Source organism: Phocoena sinus, chromosome 4 (assembly GCF_008692025.1).
Source record: "Phocoena sinus isolate mPhoSin1 chromosome 4, mPhoSin1.pri, whole genome shotgun sequence".
NCBI lineage: Eukaryota > Metazoa > Chordata > Mammalia > Artiodactyla > Phocoenidae > Phocoena > Phocoena sinus.
In genome coordinates, this window is record NC_045766.1 from 117,583,258 (window position 1) to 117,607,716 (window position 24,459).

Consider the following 24,459-nt stretch of genomic DNA (forward strand, 5'->3'; position numbering starts at 1 on the left):
CTGGATTCTGGAGTTTCACTGCTATACAAAAAGTCTTCTTCAACCTAAGGTATTATAAATTTTCTGGAATATTTTCTTAAAATACTTTTCTTAATAAATTTTTATTTCATGAATTTAAAAATACCCTATTTACATTTAACTCAGTAGCTTTTTATTTGGGCTTTCTGCATTCTATATTAATAAAAAAATTGCTCTAAGTTTTTATTTGGGGGCTGTCTTCCTCAGGTTTGATGTCATGCTTATTAAGTTCATTTACTAAATTCATTTAGTAAATGGATTTGAGCTCTCCTGTTTTTCTTTAACTCTAGTGTAGTTTACATAGGAGTTAACTGTTCCATAAGAGTAAACTAGAACTCACTCGTAAAACCATAGTGAGCTTAGCCCCTTTTTTGGTTATAGGTCTTTTGACAGACTTTTGGTTCCTTTTACAGCAGTTGACCTTTTGATTGTTCCATATGTTCTTGGCAATTGACTCTAATCATTATCGATGTTCAGTATTTAAATCACAAAATATATACATAGCACAGAATCTAACATATGATTCCTTTTGTCTTCCTATGTTCCCTAAATCAGATATAATATAGTTTTAATTTTCTTCCTTTTTAATGCTTAGTTTATTATAAGTTGAGGGAAAGAGTTTTGTTTTTATTTTCTTCTATCCTGTCACATTACCCAAAAAAACTTTGTTGGGTTTATTTTATATTAGCTTTTTGGCTGTGAGAAGAAGTTTTTCAACTCTGCATGTTTAAGTACTTCTGTATATGGATTTCCTTATGCATTATTATCAACAATTTTTAAAATGTTATGTATGTTTGCTAGTAGTAAAACCATGTGATGAAAATGTTCTCTTTGTTACTGATAAAAAGATAAGTTGGGAAATGAAACTTACATCTAGCTGGGTAAGTGGATTTGCTAAGAATTAACTTTTAAATTAGGAAGGGTTACCAACCCAGTCAGTCACAGTTCCTATTTCAACCACAGGCCCTCCCACATGGGAGTCTGCCCCTGTACACAGAATATTAAAGAGTTAATAGGCAGGCAGATCTGGAAAAACAAATGAGAAAAGACATTTACCTAAGTCCTTTTCCCAAGTTGTGACTCTATTTATTAAGATTAGTTTTCACTGTTAACAGAAAGTCCCCAAATCATAGCGGCTTAAAGGCAGAAGTTTCTGTCATGTAAAAACAAAATCCAGGGAAAGTCAGTACAAGGCTACTGTGATGAGCAAAAAATAAAAGCCAGAAGGAAAAAAAGGAATAATATTCTCAAAGTACTAGTTGCCTGTATGTATATGTACAGGGGTGGGAGTGGGAGGGTCACATCATAATTATAATCATGGGATTAGTATAACTTTTTTCATTTACTTTCAAAGACATTAAAATTTCTTTTTTGTATTTTTTTTTTTTTTGTCTGTACCTATTAAAGTGCCCTTAGGATTTTAATGAAGCAGTAACACTTCTGTATTATGAAACTTTTTTTCCTTACTGGTTATTTCATTGCTTCATAACAATTGTTCCCAGTTGACATAACTTTATTAGTTTGTTTTTTACTTTAAAAATGCCTATTATTATTACCCCTCTGTTTATTCAGTAGTTATAAAAATATTTTTATTAAGTTGTAAAACATGCTGAAAAGAACACAGTTCTTGAGTTTACAGCTCTGTGAATTATCACAGAGTGCACATACTCATGTAACTATCAACCAGGCCAAGAAATAGAACATTATAGTATTCTAGAAATTACCTTTGTTTCTTCTTTCTATGAATTACACTTTCCCCCTATCCAAAAGTAGATGTTATCTGAACTTCTAACAATGTAAGTTTGTTGAACTTTGTATACCTAGAATCTTTTACTATAGGTACTTTTGTGTCTGGCTGCTTTTACTGAGGAACATGATTGGAGCTTCATATATATTATTGGATATAGTTAGAATTTGTTCATTCTCTTATGGTATTCTGTTGTATGACTACACTATTTTTTTTTCCATTCTGTTGATGGGCATATTCAAAAGGTATTACCTGCTTATATCAAGGTACTGTACTAAATCCAATGAATATAGCTGGGGAAATGATGGACTGAGTTCCTGCCTTAATGAAGCTTATTTTCTAGGGGGAAGCAAACACTAATTAGAGTCATAATTAGTATGTTAAAGGAGCAGTTTGTGGAAAGAGACCTTATAATGGAAAAACAGAGCTGTTATCTAGAGGGCTTCTTAGAGAAAGCGATGTTTAAACTAATAAAATATACATATACCAAAACATAGAATGAAAACATTTCTCTCTCACTTTTTAATTTTCACTCCACAGTTAGCTTCCATTGATTATTTCTTGTATATGCTCTTAGGTAGATAAATGAGACTGACATTCAGTACTCATCCGTACATTATAATTTAAATAAAAATAGAAGTATGCTCTTTCTATCTTTTCTTTTTCTAGTTTTTTTTTTCATGTAATGTGGTAGATGATTATTCATGTCATGATTTGTAGATGTATTGTTTTTCATAAGTACATTTTATTTCCTGTTGAGCTTACCAAAATTTATTTAAACATTTTTTTAGAGCAGGGCATTCCAGTTTTTTCCTTGTTATGACAAACATGGATGGATCTAGTGATGGATCTGGCCACCGTAAAGGCTGATGGGATTAATATCTCAGAATTCTTACAGCTTATTCATGGCCTAGGTTAGAAAGTTCTGTCCCAGGCGAGCTGTTACTAGCAAAGGCTCTATGTTCAGATGCCTGGGTTTAAATTCTAGCTTTATCACTTAATAATTGTGTGATCTTAGGCAATTTACTGACATTATCATGGCCATTGTTTTTTATTTATAAATGAGAAGTTATCTTGAGAATTAAATGAGATAATCCATGTAGACATCATTGGACAGTGTCTATCACATAAAGTGTCAGTGTCACATAAAGAACACTCACAAATTGTAACTTTTATTAAATTCATCATTACCATTTTTGTTGCTGGTTTAGGTCATTTCCAGTATTTTTTTTTTTATGATTTTTTTTTTTTTTTTGTGGTACGCGGGCCTCTCACTGTTGCGGCCTCTCCCGTTGCGCACAGGTTCCGGACGCGCAGGCCCAGTGGCCATGGGTCACGGGCCCAGCCGCTCCACGGCATGTGGGATCCTCCCGGGCCGGGGCACGAACCCGCGTCCCCTGCATCGGCAGGCGGACTCTCAACCACTGCGCCACCAGGGAAGCCATTTCCAGTATTTTTGTGAACATTCTTGTACATATATCATTTGAAAACTCATGTGAACATAGCGTAGTGGAATTTCCAATGTACTGTCATTGATGCTTAGCTGACAAAATGATATAAAAAGGGTAATCCCATTATTTTATGTATCTTTGATCTTTAGTTAGGCTAAGTATCTTTCTGTAAATTTTTTGGCAGTTGGTATTTCTTATGTTAACTGCCTGTCCATTTTTTGCACACTTTTTTTGTTTTTATCTTTTTTTAACTTAAATGAGCATCTGATCTGCTAAGAAATTTGATTCATCTATAATTTGAAAATTGTATTTTGTGGTTTGTCATTTATCGTTAAATTTGTTTTTGGTGTCTTAACTGTACATAATGTTTTTAATCTTATAAAATATAGCAATATTTCCTTAATGGATTTGAGACTATATGATCACTTCTAAAATTATGCAAATCTTTGTTACTTTAATGATTTTTATTGTTTGATTCCCAGATACGAGATTTCAGTTTTCTCCAAATAGAGAAATATCCAAAAAGTCCAAACGTATCATGACTAATAACACTTTGCCTAATGCATTCTTTGCACACTGACTTAAAACACTGTATTGTATATTAAATCCCATTTATAAATGGGTCTCTTTGGGTCTCTCTGTTCCATTGATCATTTTTCTATTTTTGAACATTACACTTATTTACATTATGGACCATTTATTTGTAATATATTTTGTAGTAGAAACACCTCTTAATTTTTTTTCTTTTATAAATGGAAAGTTTGGCAAGTTTCATTTTTTATTTTTTGATAATTTTTAACCAACTGCAACTTGTCTCCTTAAATCCTTTCAGAATTTGATTGTACTTGCATTATATTAAGTTACAGTGAGGTGGATAATTATATTTTTCAGTATTTTTAGTCTTCTCAGAAAGGAACATGATATGAATCTTCAGTTTTTTGGTCCTCTCTTATGTCCTTAAGTAAGGTTTTATAGTTTTACTTCATAATGGTCTTATACATTCTTTTTTAATCTAATCTTAGATATATAAAAATTATTTCTGTGAATTGAGTTGTTTATCCTCACTTTTAATACCAAATTATTGGTAGGGTAGGTGGTGGAAAAACTAATTACTTTTATGTATTTATATTGTATCCAATTATTTTATTGAACCCTTTATATTTTCTAATAATTTTTTGGTTGATTCTTTTGATTATTTCAGTAAACTGCCTCCCAATAACTATCTCATTATTGGGATAATTTCCATTATACTTATTTCTTATTTCTGGTTTTATTATGTTACCAGCCTTTTCAGAATATAAATAACAAAATAATGGTAGTAAACTCCTTTGTTTAGTTCCTGAGTGTAATGTGAATGTTTCTAGTGTTTTATTATTAAATAGAATGTGTAGTATTGGTTTTTTACAGATCCTCTCATAAATTTAAAAGCACTTTCTTAAATTTACAGTTAAGAGTTTTCTTTTAAACTGGCTGGTATTGGAATTTAGATAATTTTTTAATGCATCTATTTGAGATGCTGAACAGATTTCTCCTTAATCCTTGCAAAGTAAGGATCTTAGCATTCGTCTATCTTTTTTTTAATCATTGTAAACACTATCTGTTCCTATATATTCTTTATGTACACAAGGTAGTTTTTTTTTATGTACACAAGCTCCCCTAAGATGTGGGTCTTGGCATCTATGTTTACTGACAAAATTGATCTATACTTCCTTTTTTAAAAAATATTTGTCAATTTTTGATATCAGATTATACTAGTTGTATATAATCATTAAGGAGGCTTTCCCCTTTTTCAGGTTCAGAGCAGTTTAGCTATAGGAATCATCTTGTCTTTGAAGATCTGACATGACAGCACAGCTCTGAAACAGAATGGGCCTGATTTCTTTATTGGGCATAAATCTTAGGCAACCTTTTCAATTATCTATATTTTTTCTGCATCTGTTCAGTTTTTCTGCCTCTTAAAGTAATTCTGATAACTTATAGTTTTCTAGATGATCATCTGTTTAATGAAATGTTATAGTTTATTGGCATAAAGTTATGTATTATTCTTTTATAGATTTTAAAACTTTTTCCTGTATTTTTGGTATTATCACCTTCCTTATTTCTGCTGTTGATTTCTCCATTTTTTGGTCTTCCATTCAGCTTTTTGGAAAGAAAATGCCTTTGATGGTCTTTATCTAATTGCCACATTATTTAATTTCTTCTACTTTATTTTGGTTTATTTTCTTTTTCTAGCTTCTTGAAGTAAATGTTATTCTGTATTGCTTAAGCTGGAATTTTCCTTTACCAATCTGGCTGTGTCCTTTAGGTTTTGAGATCTCATATTCCCAGTATTAATATAATTTTGATTCCTTTGGTCCAAGAATAATTTAGAACAGTATTTTAAAATTCCTAAGTGTTTAATTTGGGCATTATCTTTATTTTTAATTCCTATTTATATTACATTGTGCTCAAAGAATGTAACCTATATGATTCTGACCCTCTGGAATTTGAAGTAGTTTTTCTTCATCTCGTAGTACACTATCAGTTTTTAAAATAAACAATTTTAAAAATAAAATGATATACCTAGCTTTCTGAATTTTACTCCAGCTGATTTTCCCTTAGATCTTACTGCCTCCAGAGTATACTGTATGTTTGTATTTTTGACATTTTCTAGTGTATACATATACTTACATCAAAATGGTCTGTAAGAAGTTATAAATTTAGAATATGTTTTATCGTATGATTTAGAAAAGTCAAAAAAAGTCTGAGTAGAAATCGTTTGAGAGAAGATTTCAAAAGAGAGAGACTTTAACTAGTCTCATTGAATGAGTCATGTGTGGCTAGATGGGGAATGATCAAGGACATCATGCATGTAGAGAACTTAAGGAGCAAAGACGTGTGCATTTGTGGGGAGTCGAACCTGATCTGGGTAGAAGAGTAACAGGAAATAAAGCTAAATAGGTTAACACTGAGCCTGATTAGTAGGACCATGTTAAATGTTAACGGTAGATTGTGTACAGCTCTCCTAAATATACCAGTGTGGAACACCTTGTTGAAACTCTGAAGGAATACGTATGGTTGCAGTATACTGTAGAAGTCAGGAAATTTCTTGAGAAGGAAGTTCATAAACAAAAAAAATAGTTGATAAATTAATTTATGCTGATAAAATGTGGTATTTTGTGGTTGAAAAATTGCTCCTAGATATTTAGAAGTACCTTTCTACCTCTACTGGTTTAATAAAACACCTATAGATTATAACTTTGGCATTTACTCATTAAAATTGGGAGAATCTTAAATAGAGAAAAATCAAGAGATAAACATAATCGTAGAGTTAAAGGCGATGTATATTCTAGCTCTAATAGAAATCTATTTACTATTTATAAAAAAAATCACAGGCTGTGTTTTGAAGGCGGCGGGGGGGAATGGATAATCATTTAGTGTTGTAATTCCTTATGTCTAAACCTATAATACTATTTAAGAGACAAATTTATTTTATTCTGGTCATACTAATTTAGGCCAAAAGATGACATCTGAAATATTTAAATATCCAAAAACCTTCTAATAGCCTATGGCAATCATTGTCTAAGGGCCATAATAAGGAAGAACAGTTATTTGTTTTTCTTTTACACTTATTCTCAAATTCCGTATAGTTCAGTTATTAAATGATCATGTGCCTTTGTTTCAAATTGGAAAAATTTTTAATCTCAAATTGGGAAGATTAAAGAGTTTATAAGCAAAACATGCAGTAAAGTGAGCCATGATAGTCTTACATGACTAAATATAGTTAATTTTCATGGCTGTTTTTAAGCACAGTAGTAACACTTTAGAATGACATGTATATTGAAAATAAAATTGGAATAATTTATTTTAGCTATAGAGTAATTATCTTACTCTATTTGTAATGCTAAGCTATATATCAATAGAAAGGACTTATTAGCTCCCCTAAGAATATATAACTAGAATATTTCATTTACTGTTTTTCAGTTACGTTTTCTCAATTCTATAAAATACAGCCCCATAGGTGGTAGTTTCTGGATGGCCAAGAATTGCTTAAGAAAGGCATGCATTTAAAAGAAAAGAGAAAAACCCTTTCCAGTAGAATGGACTTTTTGTAAAATATATTTTTGCATGTAGCCCCAAATGTTTTATGGTTAGCAGAGTTAGAATTTAGATGTGTCTAATAATAAATGAATATTTTTAAAGTGTTTGTTAGTTTAACTATATGGGCTTCTTATTTACAGTAGTATTTTATATATAACTGTACACATTTCTTTATGAGCAGATATTTTTCAAATCACTTGCTTATGTGTGGGAACATGCATTAGCATTTATTGTTTCCCATTATAATATGAATTCTAAGGTGGTTTGTAAAGAAAAGTAAGCTCACGTATCAAGGTAGTAATAGTGATATGCATTAATAATCATTACACTGATAAAATGCAAATATTTTTGAAACAATGAAAATTTTATTTTATGGTAAATAAAAACTTGCTTTTCATCCCTCTATTGTCAGCTCTGCAGTTGAAGTTAATTGTGGTGATGTTATGCATTTTAAGAGCCAGCCATTTTCTTTCAGATATGGGTATTCTAGGGAACTGCAGTTCAGCCCTAGAATTTGAAACATTAGAGGGGTACATCAAACTGAGCGTAGGTTATGGTGATATACCTAAGTATCTCTGTCTTATGCCTCTGAATAGACCTTTGACCAGGCTCTGATAGTTTTACGAAGTTACTCACATGGTAAGCTTAAGATGTATTTAAACTATGGAACATGGGACAATATTCTTAGATGTACTACTACCTTATTTGGTAATATTTTAAAAGGGAAAAAGCATATTTCACTGTAAGGATAATTAAGTTATAAATATCTGAAAGATTTTAATTATTATACATTAACCAAGATTGACATTGTCTTGTATTTCTAGGCAATTAAGTGGAATATTCAAGGTTGGTTAATTGGCCCAAGAAGATACCCCACCAGAAACAGGACTATCGATTAATCATGTAGTAGTCTACTTTATCCAGAATCAGGCTCCAAAGAAAATCATTGAGAAAACATTGCTAGAACAATTATGGAGATAGAAATTTGAGTTTGATGAAAGGTAATTTGAAATGTTTAATATCTTTATTTGTATGCTCAAATTGTCCTTGTCTTTTTTATAGTTCCCAGTGCAATTTTTGTATGTTTATGTTTAACACTACCAGACATATTCAATAATGCAGTACAAATTTGACTTCACTTAATGTGAACAATTGCTTTGTATTTATTTGAGATTATAATCATGACCTTTTAAAAAGTTTGAATGTAAAAGATATTTAGATCGCTTCAGTACATTTTAATTGTGAACTAGGTACTAAGCTAGCAATTGTAAGATACACAGAAGAGGTATAATATAATTATCACTGCCCTTTTGGGACTTAATATTGAATTCTCAACCTCTCCACTATGTATTGGGGGCAAATAATTTTTTGTTTGGAGGGGGCTGTCCTGTAATTTGTAGGATATTTAGTATGGTTCCTGGCCTCTACCCAAAATGCCAGTAGTACTCTCCAACTGTGACAACCCATACTGTCTCCAAATCCTGCAAATATCCCCTGAGGGAGCAAATCACCCTTGTGTAAGAACCACTGGAGAAAAGTAATTATATGTTACAACATAAAGTAATAACATCTCCTGACATAAAGAGAAGGCTTAGAATGGTTAAATTAATTTTGGTTTCCCAAAAACTGTTTTCTCTTAGAAACTCCTATAAAAAACTATTTACTAATGTTAAAAATTTAACTTAATCTAGTTAGAATGAATACTATTTAAAAAAATTTAGGCCTTAGGTAAAGATCCAAAGTACTGAAAAGTTATTTTAGAATACAGAAACATTTATACTATCTTGGAGTTTCATTGTAACCACATTTTAATTCTGAAGTAAATGATTAATCCTTTTATGAATGTCTCAAAATACTGATTAAAATATGTGAGTAGAGAAGAGTATGAGGGAGAACAAAGCATCCAGGTTTAATTTCTGCTCACCATGTGTCTGCTGTGAAATTTAGGATTAAGTGAAATAATACAGGTAAATGGTTTGAGCATTATCTGGTAGACAGTAAATGCTCATGAGTATTGGCTATTATATTTTTATTAGTAGTAAGGTTGGCATCACTTATTTTGTTACATATAACTGTGAAGAGCTCAGAAGCTATAACCCTCATTATCTGGACTGTCAGTGTACTATGTTCCAATGAGTATATTGCTATTGAATTTGGGAAGATACTTATGGAGTACTCACATTGATTTTTCAGTCTCTTGCAGTTATTTGTCCTGGCAACTAAAAATAGTTTAAGAAATCTAATTTCTCTTGTGCTTGAAAATCCAGAGTAAAAATGGTGTGTGATAACTAAATATATTTTGGGAGATTTCTTTAGCAAGGTTCTATCATAAATCTATTGAAATGTTTCCATTCCTATCTGAAATGATAGGCACATTTTGATTCTTTTTACTATTTATGAATAATACCATTTGGGGGAAAATAAGATTTCATGTCTCGGAGCTTACTTAATAATGCATTATAAATTTTAATTTTTTTACATAATTCCATCTTTATTAATAGAATATAATTTAAAAAGCCATATTATCATAAATATAACATGGTAAATTTGAATTAGAATTATTGCTTCTGTCTTCTTTATATATTTGTTACTATCTGGTATTGTCCAAAAACACATTTTTCACTTAAGTATTTGAAAGTTGTTTGCCTCAAAAAATATTACTCAGTGATAGTGGATTCATTTTCATATTGGTTGGGTAGTCTAGTTTTGTATAACACATGTTTTTCAGTTTTATGGAGTTTGCTTTATGATTTAGAAATACATTTCTTTTATTTGAAGGTGTCATAACCTATGAAGTTGCTCAAGCCAAAATTGAAATGATAAACCTGAAGAAGTAACTTGGAGGAGTATGAGGTAATGTGCCTTTTGAGAGGTTGAACTGTAGATTGAGGATTGTTTAATTCAGTAATCTTTCATTTCAGTACAGCTAAGCATGTGAGAAAATTTGACATAGAGTGTTGAAGTAACTTGCCTAAAGTTCTCATAGCTTCACGTCACAACTTTGTTAACAGAACCTATGTTCTTAAATACTGTACTACAGTGAAGCCATGCTATATTTTTCTTTGCTTCATCAGATATTTTGGGGGGAAGTTAGGAAATTCGTTTTAAATCATTTATGCCATATATATTTGGTCATTATTGGCCCAGTGTTGTGTGAGAGATCTCGAGCACACACATGAGTACGCGTATCATGCCTGTGGTAATTTTTGTGCTAAAAATTCTCTTTGTGTTAAGTTTGGCTTTAAAACTAATATTTTTTTAAGTTACCAATTCAAACACCTAGTATTTTTTCAAGCTTTTAAATTTAACGTTATACATTTGTCTTTCAAAAACTTATAAATTTGGTAAATTTTAACTTGCTTTCATGAGTGCCTTTGATTAATGACTGCTCTCATTTACAAACTTAATTACTTTATATTCCCTTAAACAATTAGTGTAATTCACTACATTAACAGATAAAAGGAAGGGTACAGAAAACAGTCATTTTTTTTTTATAATCGTCGTTTATTTTTCTCCACTCATTTTTTGTTTTGTGTTGTATTTTTTTAATATTTTTATTGGAGTATAATTGCTTTACAATGTTGTGTTAGTTTCTGCTATTCACAAAGTGAATCAGCTATATGTATACATATATCCCCATATCTCCTTCCTCTTGTGTCTCCCTCCCACCCTCCCTATCCCACCCCACTAGGTGGACACAAGCACCAAGCTGATCTCCCTGTGCTATGCGCTGCTTCCCACTAGCTATCTGTTTTACATTTGGTAGGTATATATGTCCATGCCACCTCTCTCACTTCGTCCCAGCTTACCCTTCCCCCTCCCCATGTCCTCAAGTCCATTCTCTACATCTGCATCTTTATACCTGTCCTGCCTTAGGTTCTTGAGAACCTTTTTTTTTTTTTTTAGATTCCATATAGGTGTATTAGCGTACAGTATTTGTTTTTCTCTTTCTGACTTACTTCACTCTGCATGACAGATTCTAGGTCCATCCACCTCACTACAAATAACAATTTCGTTTCTTTTTATGGCTGAGTAATATTCCATGGTATATATGTGCCACATCTTCTTTATCCATTCATCTGTCGATGGACACTTAAGTTGCTTCCATGTCCTGGCTATTGTAAACAGAGCTGCAATGACCATTGTGGTACATGACTCTTTTTGAATTACGGTTTTCTCAGGGTATATGCCCAGTGGTGGGATTGCTGGTTCATATGATAGTACTATTTTTAGTTTTCTAAGGAACCTCCATACTGTTCTCCATAATGACTGTATCAATTTACATTCCCACCAGCAGTGCAAGAGGGTTCCCTTTTCTCCACACCCTCTCCAGCATTTATTGTTTGTAGATTTTTTGATGATGGCCATTCTGACTGGTGTGAGGTGATACCTCATTGTAGTTTTGATTTGCATTTCTCTAACGATTAGTGATTTAAGCATCCTTTCATGTGCTTCTTGGCAATCTGTATATCTTCTTTGGAGAAACAAGGTAGCTACTTTAATCTACTAAAGAGTGTCTTGAAAAACAAAAACAAATATCATAAAGAAATCTGAACATTGAAAGCTTTCCTTTTGTGATCAAGAAAAAGACAGGCATGTATGCCATTACCACTTCTATTCAGCATTGTACTGGAAATTCAAGGACAGTAAGGCAACAAAAAATAAAGCAAAAAGTAAGAGACTGCAAAAGAAGAAACAAAGTTTTCATTATTTGCAGATTTTATACCTAGAAAATACAAAATCTACAGGTAAATTTATTGGAGATAAATAAAGATAATAAGAGAGCTCTGTAACATACAAGTCTTATGTCAAATATCAGTTTTATTCCTTTATACCAGTAACAAATAATCAGATAGAAATTCTAAAGAATAACAGCATTTTTAGTAGTACCCAAACTGTGGAGTACCTAGAAGCAAATTTAGCAACAATTGTGCATGACTTTAGGAGACATTATAAAGAAGACCTAAACAAATGGATATATGTATCGTATCGTGTTTGGGAAACTTGGTATTGTAAAGATGTCAGTTTTCCCCAAAATGGTTTATTGATACTGTGCAGTTTCTGTCAGACTTCTAGCAAGTTGTTTTATGGAGCTTTAATAAGCTGATTCAAAAATTTTATGGAAATGCAAAGATCTCACTCTAGTCCTGACATTCTTGAAGAAGAACGAAGGTAGGAAGGCTTTTTTACTTGAAATCAATACAAATTATCTTAACCTTTATACTTTATAATAATATTAGCATAAGAATAGGTAAATTCGAGCAGTAAAGCAGAATAGAAAATCTAGGAACACAGCCACAAATAAATGGACACACAATACATGCCAGAGATGGCAGGCAAATTGGTTGCTAACTCTATCCTTGTCTCCAAGATTCAAGTAACATGGGACTTGATTTTTTTTTTTTTTTTTTTCTTTGCGGTATGCGGACCTCTCACCGCTGCGGCCCCTCCCGCCGCCGAGCACAGGCTCCGGACGCGCAGGCCTGGCGGCCACGGCCCAGAGACCCAGCCGCTCTGCGGCATGCGGGATCCTCCCGGACCGGGGCACGAACCCGCGTCCCCTGCATCGGCAGGTGGACCCTCAACCACTGTGCCACCAGGGGATCCCCGGGACTTGATTTTTTAATTGTGATTTGATTCTACAGTCTCTCTACAAGCATGCTTCATCAGATTGGCTTCAGCATATTTTTATTATGAAAACTTCTCATATTTTTTCTAACTGCAGAGCCACTAAGTCTTATAGGTATTTACATGGACATGTATTTCGGATTCTGTATATCCCCACATATCTTTGTCTTGCTCTAAGTCACACATCAGCAGACCTTGCCCACAGACCAAATCCCAGCTCACCACCTGCTTTTTTAAATAAAGTTTTATTGGAACACAAGCCATTTGCTTTAGGTATTAGCATATCAGCACTTTCACACTACAACAGCCAGAGATTGAGTAACTGCAACAGAGACTGCATGGCCTGCAAAGCCTGTAAACATTTATTGTCTAACCCTTTAAAGAAAAGTTTACCTACTTACACAAACTTCTAAGGTGATTCTAATGACAATAGAGTGGCAATTTGAATACTTCCCCCCAGAAAAGTTAACTTTATGCTTGCCAAGACAATTTTACCTTTATTTGTTATTAAGGTCCTACTAATAGTGTGGAAATTATAGCCTTTTAAAATTAAAAATGAAAATGATTCATATTCAAGTAGAATATAGCTGGTCTATAACTGGCCTGTATGTTCTTATTTTCATTTACTTATAATAATATGTATATAAAAGCTTTCACACTTCTATCATCACTATCTCCTTTAGGTTAGTCCTATATTGAATTTCTAGTTATGGTTTTCCTGAATCAATTTTTATTAAGTAAGTTAAGAAAAAAATCTTGATTTTATTGTTTTTAAGTCATTTTTCTAGAGTTATAAGTTGTGAGTTCTGAATCATGTTAGTCACATTACATGCCTAATAATTGTGAGTTGTTTTGGAGGGAAGAGGCTGTTGAAATGTGAAATGCATCTATCTTTTTTCACCATAGCTCAGCTGAAAAGAGTATTCAGCAACCACATTTAAAATTTAACACAAATTTGGGAAAATTAAAAGGTTAATAATTTTATTTATGATGTAACATTTTTTTTTTTCTTTCAGTTCCTTAAAACTGTGCTTCAAATAACAGTCTTCAAGCTTATGCTTCCTATTAGAGGAGTTAGCTTCATTTACCTTCTACCTTCAATGTGATGTAGATCTATAATAATACTTTTAAATTTGAGCGTATTGCTCTACGTTATATTAGTTTCCGGTGTACAGCATAGGTTCAGTCTGTTTACAGATTATACTCCATTAAAAGTTATTACAAGATAATAGCTATAATTTCCCTGTGCTATACAATATGTCCTTGCTGCTTATTCTATTTTTATATATAGTAGTTGTATTTTGTAATCCTGGTACCCCTATCGCACTCCTCCTTTCCCTCTCCCCATGGGTAACAGTATGGAGGTTCCTCAAAAGAATGAAAATAGAACCAATCAATATAATCCAGCAATTCATTCCTCTGTATATGTCTGGAAAAATGAAAACACTAATTTGAAAAGATACATGCACCCCAAATATTCTATAATGATATCTTAATAATAACATTTTACAATGAAGAATTTTTGAGAGAGAGAGATGACCTACCTGATCGATTATCTTGCCTTTTGTATTTCTGTTTTCTTCTAATGAGTCATTGTTGTTTAATTTCTCATCAATGTCTTAATAATTTTCTACATTTATTATTTATACCGATAAATAGTTTTGTATGTAAGGACAGTAAAGTCTTGATTTAGGTCTAGTTATCTTTAATTATGAAACTCTTTGCTTCTGTTAATTCAAACAGTTATTCAAAACAATGTATTTATAAGCAGTTTTCATTGTAGTTTTAATATCTATATACTTTTACTATTTTTCTTTCACCTACAGGAATGCATCAGGATTATAGAAAATTCAGGGAAACAACCATGTATCTCATAATTGGGCTAGAAAATTTTCAGAGAGAAAGGTAAGGCAAGATGGACACACATGAAAAGGAGAGCTTAATTTTTGTATTCTATTCAGATGTGGCCTCATCTATAGAAAAGGTTTTTTTCACAGTGTATATTTTCAATAAATGTTTTATTTTAGAACAGTCTTAGATTTACAGAGAAATTGCAAAATTAATACAAAGAGTTCCCATATACCCCACATACAGTATATTTTCCATTTTAAGCTAAATCTGTTAAAGCTGGCATTATTATCATTGTTTTTTATTCAGCTCTCAAACACTACAATTGAAACTTAGAATGGAATAGGATTAGACTGAAGCCTTAGAAGTTTGCTGGGGACCGAAGAAGCTGGTAGCCCAGCAAATGGGATTCTTTGTATTCTTCAACATCTACCTTCCAGTCACTAGCCTTTTTCCTGTTCTTTCTGAGTTTAATCTTGACTTCAAATTAGAGATAGTGTTCTAATCTGTCTCTTCTCTGAACTTCGAGGTACTATAAAAATATAGCTGTAGAAAACTAATCACTTGTCTCTCTAAATACTGCGACTGTCAATATTTTAGATTACTTCTCATACAAATTACAGATGGTTTTAAAGGAATTTCTCGCTTTTTAAATTGCAATCATTGTTACCGAGAAGAAAAGGATACATATTGATTTATTGACCATTATAGATTATCATTAATGTGTATTTACTTATTATACATGTATTCTCAATTCATATCCTTTAACATTAATTTACTTGACTAAGGATTTTTTTATGTGCTATATTTAAAATACACTGTAATACTGCCGCCAAGTAAAAGGGATATTGATTTCTTTCTTTTTTTTTCCTTTTATTTTTTTATTGTGTAAAGTATAAGAAACCTCCACTTGAGGTAATAATGTTTTTTTAAATGCCAACATGCAGCATTACTTCTAGAGCTATGCTGTCCAACATGGTGGCCACCAGCCACATGCAAAAATTTAAATATAAATTAATTAAAATTTTTAAAGCTAAGAATTCGGTTTCTCAATCATACTAGCCACATTTTGAATGTTCAGTAGTTACGCGTGACTAGTGGCTACTGTTCTTCTGGCCAGCACAGATATTACCACTTCCATTATTGCAGGAAGTTCTGTTGGACAGTGCTGCTCTGTTCGTTGCGACAGTACACAATGCCATCATTCTTACACTTATCAAAATCTTAAAAGTTGTCAACACAAAAGTAAAAAGTAATGTTAATACTTGGATACAAATTATTAAAGTCCTAGTGATTGTTGTACTTTAAGGTAATTTACGTTGGTTACTGAAATAGAAAACTGTTTTGATCAGTAGCTCTATTTTATTAATATTTTGGTCAAAGTTTTATTTAATAGGGATATTCTAATTAGCTTTAGGATTTTGGAGATTAAGTTTTCTGAGAAAAATATTAATATGGTCTTACAATTGAATAGAGTATCTAAAAGGTATTTCCATTTTATAGGTAAAGAAACTGGGCTCCACAGTGCTGCAATAACTTTGTCAAGGTCACACGACTAACTAGGGAGAGAAAAATTGAAATAGAGACCTCTGTATTCTTGTATAATTTAATGAAATCAGAAAAGGACAAAATGTATTCATTATCTCAATAAGAATTAACAAGATGAACCTGTCATTTTCTTGCTCTCTGCATAGCTTCTCCATTAGCTTTTCTGAGTTAACATTTGTTAAAGGACTTTAAGTATAACTTGGAATTATGTTTAAATTTCATAATTTGCTTATTTCTTAAATATGTTCTTGTTGGTAAAGTGAATATTCTTAGCTATAGCAAATGTGAAAGGTCAGCTAGAAAATTAGTAATGGTGACAAATAATATTTATGGAATATTGTAAAAAGCAAATGTTAATTTTACCACCTTAAATATAGCGGTTACCGTTACTAGCAGCGGTATAAAACATTGCCAAAAGGTTCTGTCAAACTTGTTTTAATGAAAACTTAGCACTTGAAAGCCATAAATTGAATTATTTATTTATGGGTCATTATTACTTCTCTGAGTAGTGAAATGAAATCCTGTTTTTAGGAACCATAATTTTACAGCAGTAAAAATGGAAGATAAAGAGAATCTATCAGGCTACATAGTCTTATTTTATCTTAAATAAGAATTTGGTAACTGGACTGCTGAATTTTATTCTGATTACTTGAAATGTAAGCACTTTAAACGTTGATAAAATGGAGGAACGTTTTGTGTACTTCCACTAGAAATTGGAACATGTTCATAGTTTCAGAGCTATTCTCAGAGCGATGACTCAGGTCTAGAAAACCAGATATGGATGTCATTCAGGGGAGACCTTTCAACAGGAAACTTAATAGCTATAAAAGGGAAGGTAGATGTGCCAGCAAACTAATTCAACTTAGTGACGTAAAACAACATTTAATATTATTATCACTCTTTAAACAAAAAGCCTTTAGCTGAGACTATACCCATATTATTTCAAAATAAAATTTCATACCCTAAGTTTTCTCAAAAACAAATTCCTCGGAAAAGCTGTTTTCAAAACATAACTTAAAAGAACTTATTTTTTATGAAGTAGTTTCAGGTGTGTAATTTGATTTGTTATGAATGTGTACATTAATTTCCACATAATTCTACATTTAACATTTGGACTATAGACTTGTTTCTGAGCACCTGAAATTAATAAACAGTAACACTGATTGGCAGTAAACATTGTTTCTGTACAGTATTTCACTTTTTAGGATGTTGCATTTTTCTGAATTTGTGAGAAGATACGTTATGATTGGAAAATCTGACACATAGGAAATATCTTAAAATATCTTTCATATTTCAGTTATACAAATATATAGCTGCATATATTTTTTCCTACAGCATATTAGGAGAAGGATAATCATTTTAGAGACAAATATAGTACTCAAACATTTTTCCCAATATTCCCTTTTTAAAACCTAGTTTGAACTTCTGTTTTTTTTTTTTTTTTTTTTTTTTTTTTTTTTTTTGCTGTACGCGGGCTTCTCACTGTTGTGGGAAGCCCCTAGTTTGAACTTCTTAAGGTCTAGACTTATATCAATAACATATTAATATTAACTTTAAAACAAAGGCCTAACCCTGCCTGCCTTTTATGTTAGTGTTTTCTTTTGTCTGTTTGTATCCCACTAGATTTTCCCAGATTTAGAAGCATTTTTTTTCCCTTCTACTTCACCCATCTCCTTTGGATATTCTCCCCTCTTACATTTTCTCAATGAGTAGAACTGTGCCCTCACATAGAAAAAAACCTGACTAAAAAAGAGTCACTGAATGAATCGAGTGCTGTTCGTTATAAAGGAACAAAGTAAATCTGATCCTTCCCTCAAACAAAAATGACATTATGTTGTTTAAAATGGCACAGTGGCTGAGAGTCCGCCTGCCGATTGCAGGGGAGACGCGGGTTCGTGCCCTGGTCCGGGAAGATCCCACATGCCGCGGAGCGGCTAGCTGAGCCCTGCGCATCTGGAGACTGTATTCTGCAACGGGGGAGGCCGCGGCAGTGAGAGGCCTGCGTACCGCAAAAAAAAAAAAAAAAAAAAAAAAAAAAAACAGATCGTTGACTTTCACATCAGTGTTAATTTTTTTGTTGTTGTTTTTTTCTTTTTGCATCAGTGTTAATTTTGAGTCTAAATGGAAATAAATACCAAGGAAGACAGAAGGAACTCTGAATTCATCAATTATGGCCTTTTTCTCAGTTTTTCTTAATTCCTAGCTCTGTTTTTTGTTTGTTTTACTTTTAAGACAACTATCTGCTGGTTTCAGATGTGGCTGTTACTCAAAAGATGCCTTCAGGCGAACAGTGTATCATCAGATGATACTTTTTATTTTAATGTTGTTTCTGGATAATCAAAATTTAAATGTATACTTAAAATGCTTTAAAATTGTAATTGACCTTTTTTTTACAAAGATAAAATAGTAATGCTATACTTTTTTTTTTTAAGTTATATAGATTCCTTGCTGTTCCTTATCTGTGCTTATCAGAATAACAAAGAACTCTTGTCCAAAGGCCCATACAGAGGACATGATGAAGAATTGATATCACATTATAGAAGAGAATGTTTACTAGTAAGTTGAATGTACATAGTATGTGTTTAACTTTATCATTTTGTCTTACATTGGGGCAGTTATCCAGACTCATATATAAGTGATTGACTATTAATTCTGATGGGTGTCATGATGATGTCTATAATCTGCGTCTATTCCCTTGAAGTGGGAAAATACACTCAATTCTTTATCCCTTCTTCTTTAAGGATCTTAAGTTTTACAGATGATGAACCAGAAATGTTCTTAAAATGAGATCAGAATAATTACATTTTTATATTTAGATTTCTTCTCATTCTGCCATTCCCTCTTGATGACAGAAGAGGGCCTAAATGATGAATTATCATCATTATTATTCCAGAAAAAATAGACTTTTCTGAGTTTTTATAAATAGTATATTTGGTGTACATAATGTTAAAGGATTCATTGTAGTATAATATCGTTTTTTTTACCTAGTCAATGGAATATTTTTCCTCAAATATTTTTACTATCTATGTGCTGAAATATTATTGTTGTTACAAACTTAAGAAATCTTTTTAGCAAGTTGTTTTTTTCCGCCACCAGTTTACTCTCTAGATATCTGGAGTACTTTGTTAATGTTTCTTGAGTCAGCTAACCGTTATGTATAAATTACAATTCCATCTTTATACTTTTTTCTGATTAGATTTTATTTAGCTATTAACATGACTATAGATTGTGAACTTCTAAGTTGCAGTTTTTTTTCTATAAAATATATAAAGGTATTCAAGAGTATGATTTTTGAATCTATATAGGTTACTTGGTTTATGTGTACTTTAAAAAACTTTAAGTAGGTGTACTGGTGAAATGTTTTCTTTCAGTAGAACTACATAGTATATGTTAATTGTAGTCTGCGGTATGTTTTGGGAATTTTGAATGTGAATATTAGAGGCTTGTGATCTTGTTATTTTTCTCTTAGCTGATTTTGCTGCATTTGAGTGTATTTTAAGACTTGAATTGTTGATGGTTTGTATCCATTAAGGATGGTATTCTTAATTTGGGCAGTTTTCAAAAGGTTTTTAATCAACCCCTTGAGAAGGAAGACCTGAATTATATATATTTCAGTTTAAAAAAGTACAGGTTTTATATAAATTATATAAAATTTTTGCATTGAATGAGTTAAAGCAATTTTTAATGTAAAAATGTTACAGTGTTGGGATATTGAAATATTTTGGTAAAACTGTTTTAAACATAAATACAAACCAAAAAACTTGATGGTTATTCTGAGACATTTATAAAATGGTAGAATGTGTTTCTTCTATCATTTTAGGTTAGTAAACCAGCCACAACTTTGTTGTTTCACATAGGGATTTAAATAAAACCTCAGGAGGATTATTTTTAGTGTTCCCTTAAGGTTTTCTTTTTTTTACATTGAGTATTTACTGAGTGTCAGATTCTGAGGGATGCAAAGATAAATAAGACCTATTATTTATCCTAAGAGAATTCAATCTGGTGAGTGATGTACACAGATAATTTTTATATTTCAGAATAAGTATTATTATGAGAAATATGCAAAATAATATGCCTGGAATTGTTGGGGAGAAGCTTAAGAGATAAGATAAACACTGATCTGGATCTTGATGGATAAATAAGAGTTTAATGCCTTGTAGAGAAGAGAGAAAAACATTCCAGACAAAGGAATATCATATGAAAAGGCATGGGAAGTATACAACAGAAAATGAAGATAATCCATTGTGGCTAAGTTATGAGGAAACAGGGTTAGGTGGAAGTGATGAAGCCAACAGGATTTGTTGTTAGACTGTGAAAGAAGCTTATGCACCATTCTAATGCATTGGTACCATTGTAAAGTGATGTAAGTTTGGCTTGATCAGGTTTTGGAAATCATTCTGGCAGTCATATACTAGAAGATGAACTGGAAAGGAGTAAAGATTGAAATGAAGAACGCTAGAGGAGATAGACAGGGAATAGAGGGCGAGAGCCTCAACTAAGGCAGAAGTACAATGAATATGAAAGAGAGGGTATATAAGATGGTAAAAGGAAATGAAATCAAGGACTTGGGATACTATTAGATGAGTGGGAAGAAGGAAATAGAAGCATTAAGGCTGCTGACTTACTAGTTCTATATCTTTGGCTTTCGGGAATCCTTAAGAGAATGAATAAGGTTGGCTTTTGGACATACTATGTTTGAGTTGTTTTCTAGGATAGTTTTTGATTTAGTGAACTTAACATCGAATTTCAGAATAATTATATGTCTTTGAATGCAAATTCTAAAAATTACACTAGATACTTAAAGACTTACCTCATTGTAATCCTCTTAACCACTGTGTAAAGAAGGTAATAGTATCTCATTTTTCATATAAGGACGCTGAAGCTAGGAAGGTACTTGTTTGCTGAAGGTTAAATAATTTGCTTAGTGGCTGAATTGGACTTTCAGCATAAGCCTCTCTACAAAATCAAGATAAATTGCACAAGAATGATATAACATAAACCATAAGAAATAATAAAATTTTTGTATTTGAAGTTCAAGCTTAAACTTTTAAAAATCATATTTATCATTCTGTAAACATAAGACTCAGACATAACACGTCTTATTATACCTGTACCTTTTTTATCTGTCCTCCTATGTCTCTGTTTCTTATCGCATGGATTTCTCTCTTCTACTCAATTAGATGTCAGCACACTTGGCCTGTGCTCCAGCCTACACTTGTTTTTATAAATAAAGTTTTATTGAAACATAGGCAGTGCTCATTCATTTACATATGGTGCCTTTGTGCAGCAACGGCAGAAGATCAGTCATTGCAACGAAAAACGATATAGCCCTCGAGCCTAAGATATTTCCTATCTTGTCCTTTACAGAAAAAGTTTTACTGATACCTGTATTGTAAGGGGATTGTAGCTCAATGAGAGTTTCTGTATTAATCACTTGGGTACCCTGCATCTAGAACAGTTTCTGGCACATGGCATGTACTGAATAAGATTTTTTGAAGGAATAAATGAACTAATAGATTACCTTTATATTTTTGTATCAAGAAATATAACAGTCCCCTGTTGAGTTGACATTTATGGGAAAGAATGAGTTTTTTCCAAAAATTTTCTTCGTTTTTAAATTACTTTTGAGTGCTTGTCAGATTTTAGAATTGGGGGAAAATTCATCTCTGGAGAACAACTTTTAAAATGGTCCCTATAGTGATGATCAAAGTAAAATAAACGAACTAAGCTTTAAAAACATGGCAACATTATTTCTCCCACTTTTTTTTGCTTTTGTTTCTGTTGTTATATGCATAGCCTTTTCTAGAGACTTTTCTTGCTCAATAGGTTGAGGTTGCATTTTGTGACTTTCCATTTTGTTCTAATACTGTCTGCGAACATGCTTGTTGTTATGTTGCCTTCAGTATTAACACTTAAATTTTTATTTAATTAAAAAAGGATAACAAACCTGGTGTTCTTTTTTTCATTGCGTTAAGAATTTAAATGAGCAAGGCTGCAGAACTGTTTGAATCTGGAGAGGATCGAGAAGTAACAATGGTCTGATTATCATGAATGGTTTATTGTCCCATTTTTGCCCTTGTTATTGGTGGATGAAATGGAAGAGAAAGATATACTTGCTGTGGAAGATATGAGAAATCGATGGTGTTCCTATCTTGGACAAGAAATGGAATGTAAGTTTTAAACAATGGCAGGTGGACACCTGGGGTGTTGGGATTAAAGCAGTTAGAATTAGATGTTAAGTTATTATCATTTTTTATATTCTGTAACATGTTTATATTCGCATCAGTTTTTTTTCTTATTTACAAACTAAGCTGTGCACACTACTGTTGCCATTTATGTTTTACTTCTTCCCCCCAAATGGTAATTGATTTTACATGTTTTGAAATGAAACATCAACTGACCACTCCAAATTAATAAATCTTGTTGAAGATAATTTCTCTCCCTGTCGATCTTTAGTTACATCTAATTGTTTATATTTGCAGCAAACCTCCAAGAGAAGCTGACAGATTTTCTGCCAAAACTGCTTGATTGTTCTACGGAGATTAAAGGTTTCCATGAGCCGACCGAAGTTACCTCCGTACTCCACGCATGAACCTCTGTGAGCGATTTGCCCGAATCATGTTGTCCCTCAGTCGGACTCCTGCTGATGGAAGATAAACTGCACATACTTTCCCTAAACACACTGTATAAACTTTATTTTAGTTCTTAACCCTTGCCTTCCTGTTAACAGGGTTTGCTTGTTGCTGCTATAGTTTTTAACTTTTTATTTTAATCACCGCAGAAGACAAAAGGACTCTACAGACTTTAGCCAGACTGCAAACAAAGCTGAGAATCGCATGGCACTCAGACTTTGTTTTAACCAGAACTGATGTATATTACAAATCCAGTTGATTTTATTATGGCAAAACCATGCTTTTGCACCTTGTCTTTACAGTATTACTTTGCTTTTATCTTTTCTTTATCTACAGCTTTCCATTCAGTCTGGATCCTCCATGACTACAGACCATTTAAGTGTTCAGCACTGTGTACAATACATAATATTTGGTAGCTTGTAAATGAAATTAAAGAATAAAGTTTTATTTATGGCTACCTATGTGTTTGGAAGCAGGTATATTATATATTAGTGTATTTTTTTTAGTTAATATAAAGGAACTTTGGGGATTGTTTAAGATTGGGTGATAAATAGATTAATACACACTTTTAATTTTGCTCTAATGTATCACATTAGAAATTTACTGAGTACTTGACACTTAAATATAATCTGTATTTTTGACTAAGTTGTTAAACTTAGTATGGGCACTCTAAACCTGTTTTTGAATTCAAATCAGGTTTTCACTGAAGTGAGGGCCTGCTGATATTTAAGTCAACCACACTGAAACTTTTAACCTTTTCTTAGATTAACCTTTTATTTTTTTATGTATTTACATATAATATAGCAAGGTGATTATTTCAAGAGATACCAGAAAAAAGTACTTGAATAAGGGCTATTTAATAGTGAAACTTATAAGAAATATGTATATGTATATATACATACATACACACATGTATACACACACATATTCTTCATAATGGAGGACAGTGTTTGCATTATATAATCATTCTATTTTGTAATTGTTACTACTTTATTTGAAAATGTTCTCTACTAATCAGTGCTGTGAAATGAAGTTGATATTGTTTGAACTAGAAGTTATGAGTATCTTACCTGCATTTATTTACCTCCTTTTCAAAAAGGAAAAAGCTGTAGAACATTTTGTAGATGGAACTGCTGTTTAAGATTAATGAAGTAATATTGTGAATGAAATTCAATGCTTTAAAGGTAATCATTGTTACGCAACAACCTATTTTTGAATTTATAAAAATTCTTTATAAGTGATACTTTGTTAGTGTAGTAAAATATATCATTATACTACGTGTATGTTTCTTATAGCGTCGCCAAAGCTAGTGCTCTTCATAAGTGCCTCTCATAAAAGATGCTGGGTGGAAGAGGAACAAGAAAATATTAAACTGTTATATAATACTGCTTATAAAGGTATCAATATACTGCTAAGGTATTAATGACAAAGAATTGGTACTATTTCTGTTGTAAAGTTAGATTTTGCATATTATAGCCATCAGAATGTGTTTTGGTTTAGATTTCAA

At 32.1% G+C, this 24,459-nt stretch overlaps 1 protein-coding gene across 1 annotated transcript in view; it reads left to right on the plus strand.

The window, feature by feature from the left end:
- USP25 (ubiquitin specific peptidase 25) overlaps positions 1 to 24,226 on the plus strand; it is a 148,321-nt gene extending 124,095 nt beyond the window's left edge. The window contains 13 exon segments of the mRNA XM_032629440.1: positions 8,130 to 8,147; positions 8,150 to 8,297; positions 10,075 to 10,086; positions 10,088 to 10,129; positions 10,131 to 10,168; positions 14,751 to 14,829; positions 18,753 to 18,887; positions 22,308 to 22,345; positions 22,348 to 22,371; positions 22,374 to 22,490; positions 22,803 to 22,882; positions 22,884 to 22,913; positions 22,915 to 24,226. Of these exon segments, the coding sequence (XP_032485331.1) occupies positions 8,130 to 8,147; positions 8,150 to 8,297; positions 10,075 to 10,086; positions 10,088 to 10,129; positions 10,131 to 10,168; positions 14,751 to 14,829; positions 18,753 to 18,887; positions 22,308 to 22,345; positions 22,348 to 22,371; positions 22,374 to 22,490; positions 22,803 to 22,882; positions 22,884 to 22,913; positions 22,915 to 22,977 (824 nt within the window). The 3' untranslated portion in view covers positions 22,978 to 24,226.
- The last annotated feature ends 233 nt before the right edge of the window (positions 24,227 to 24,459 follow it).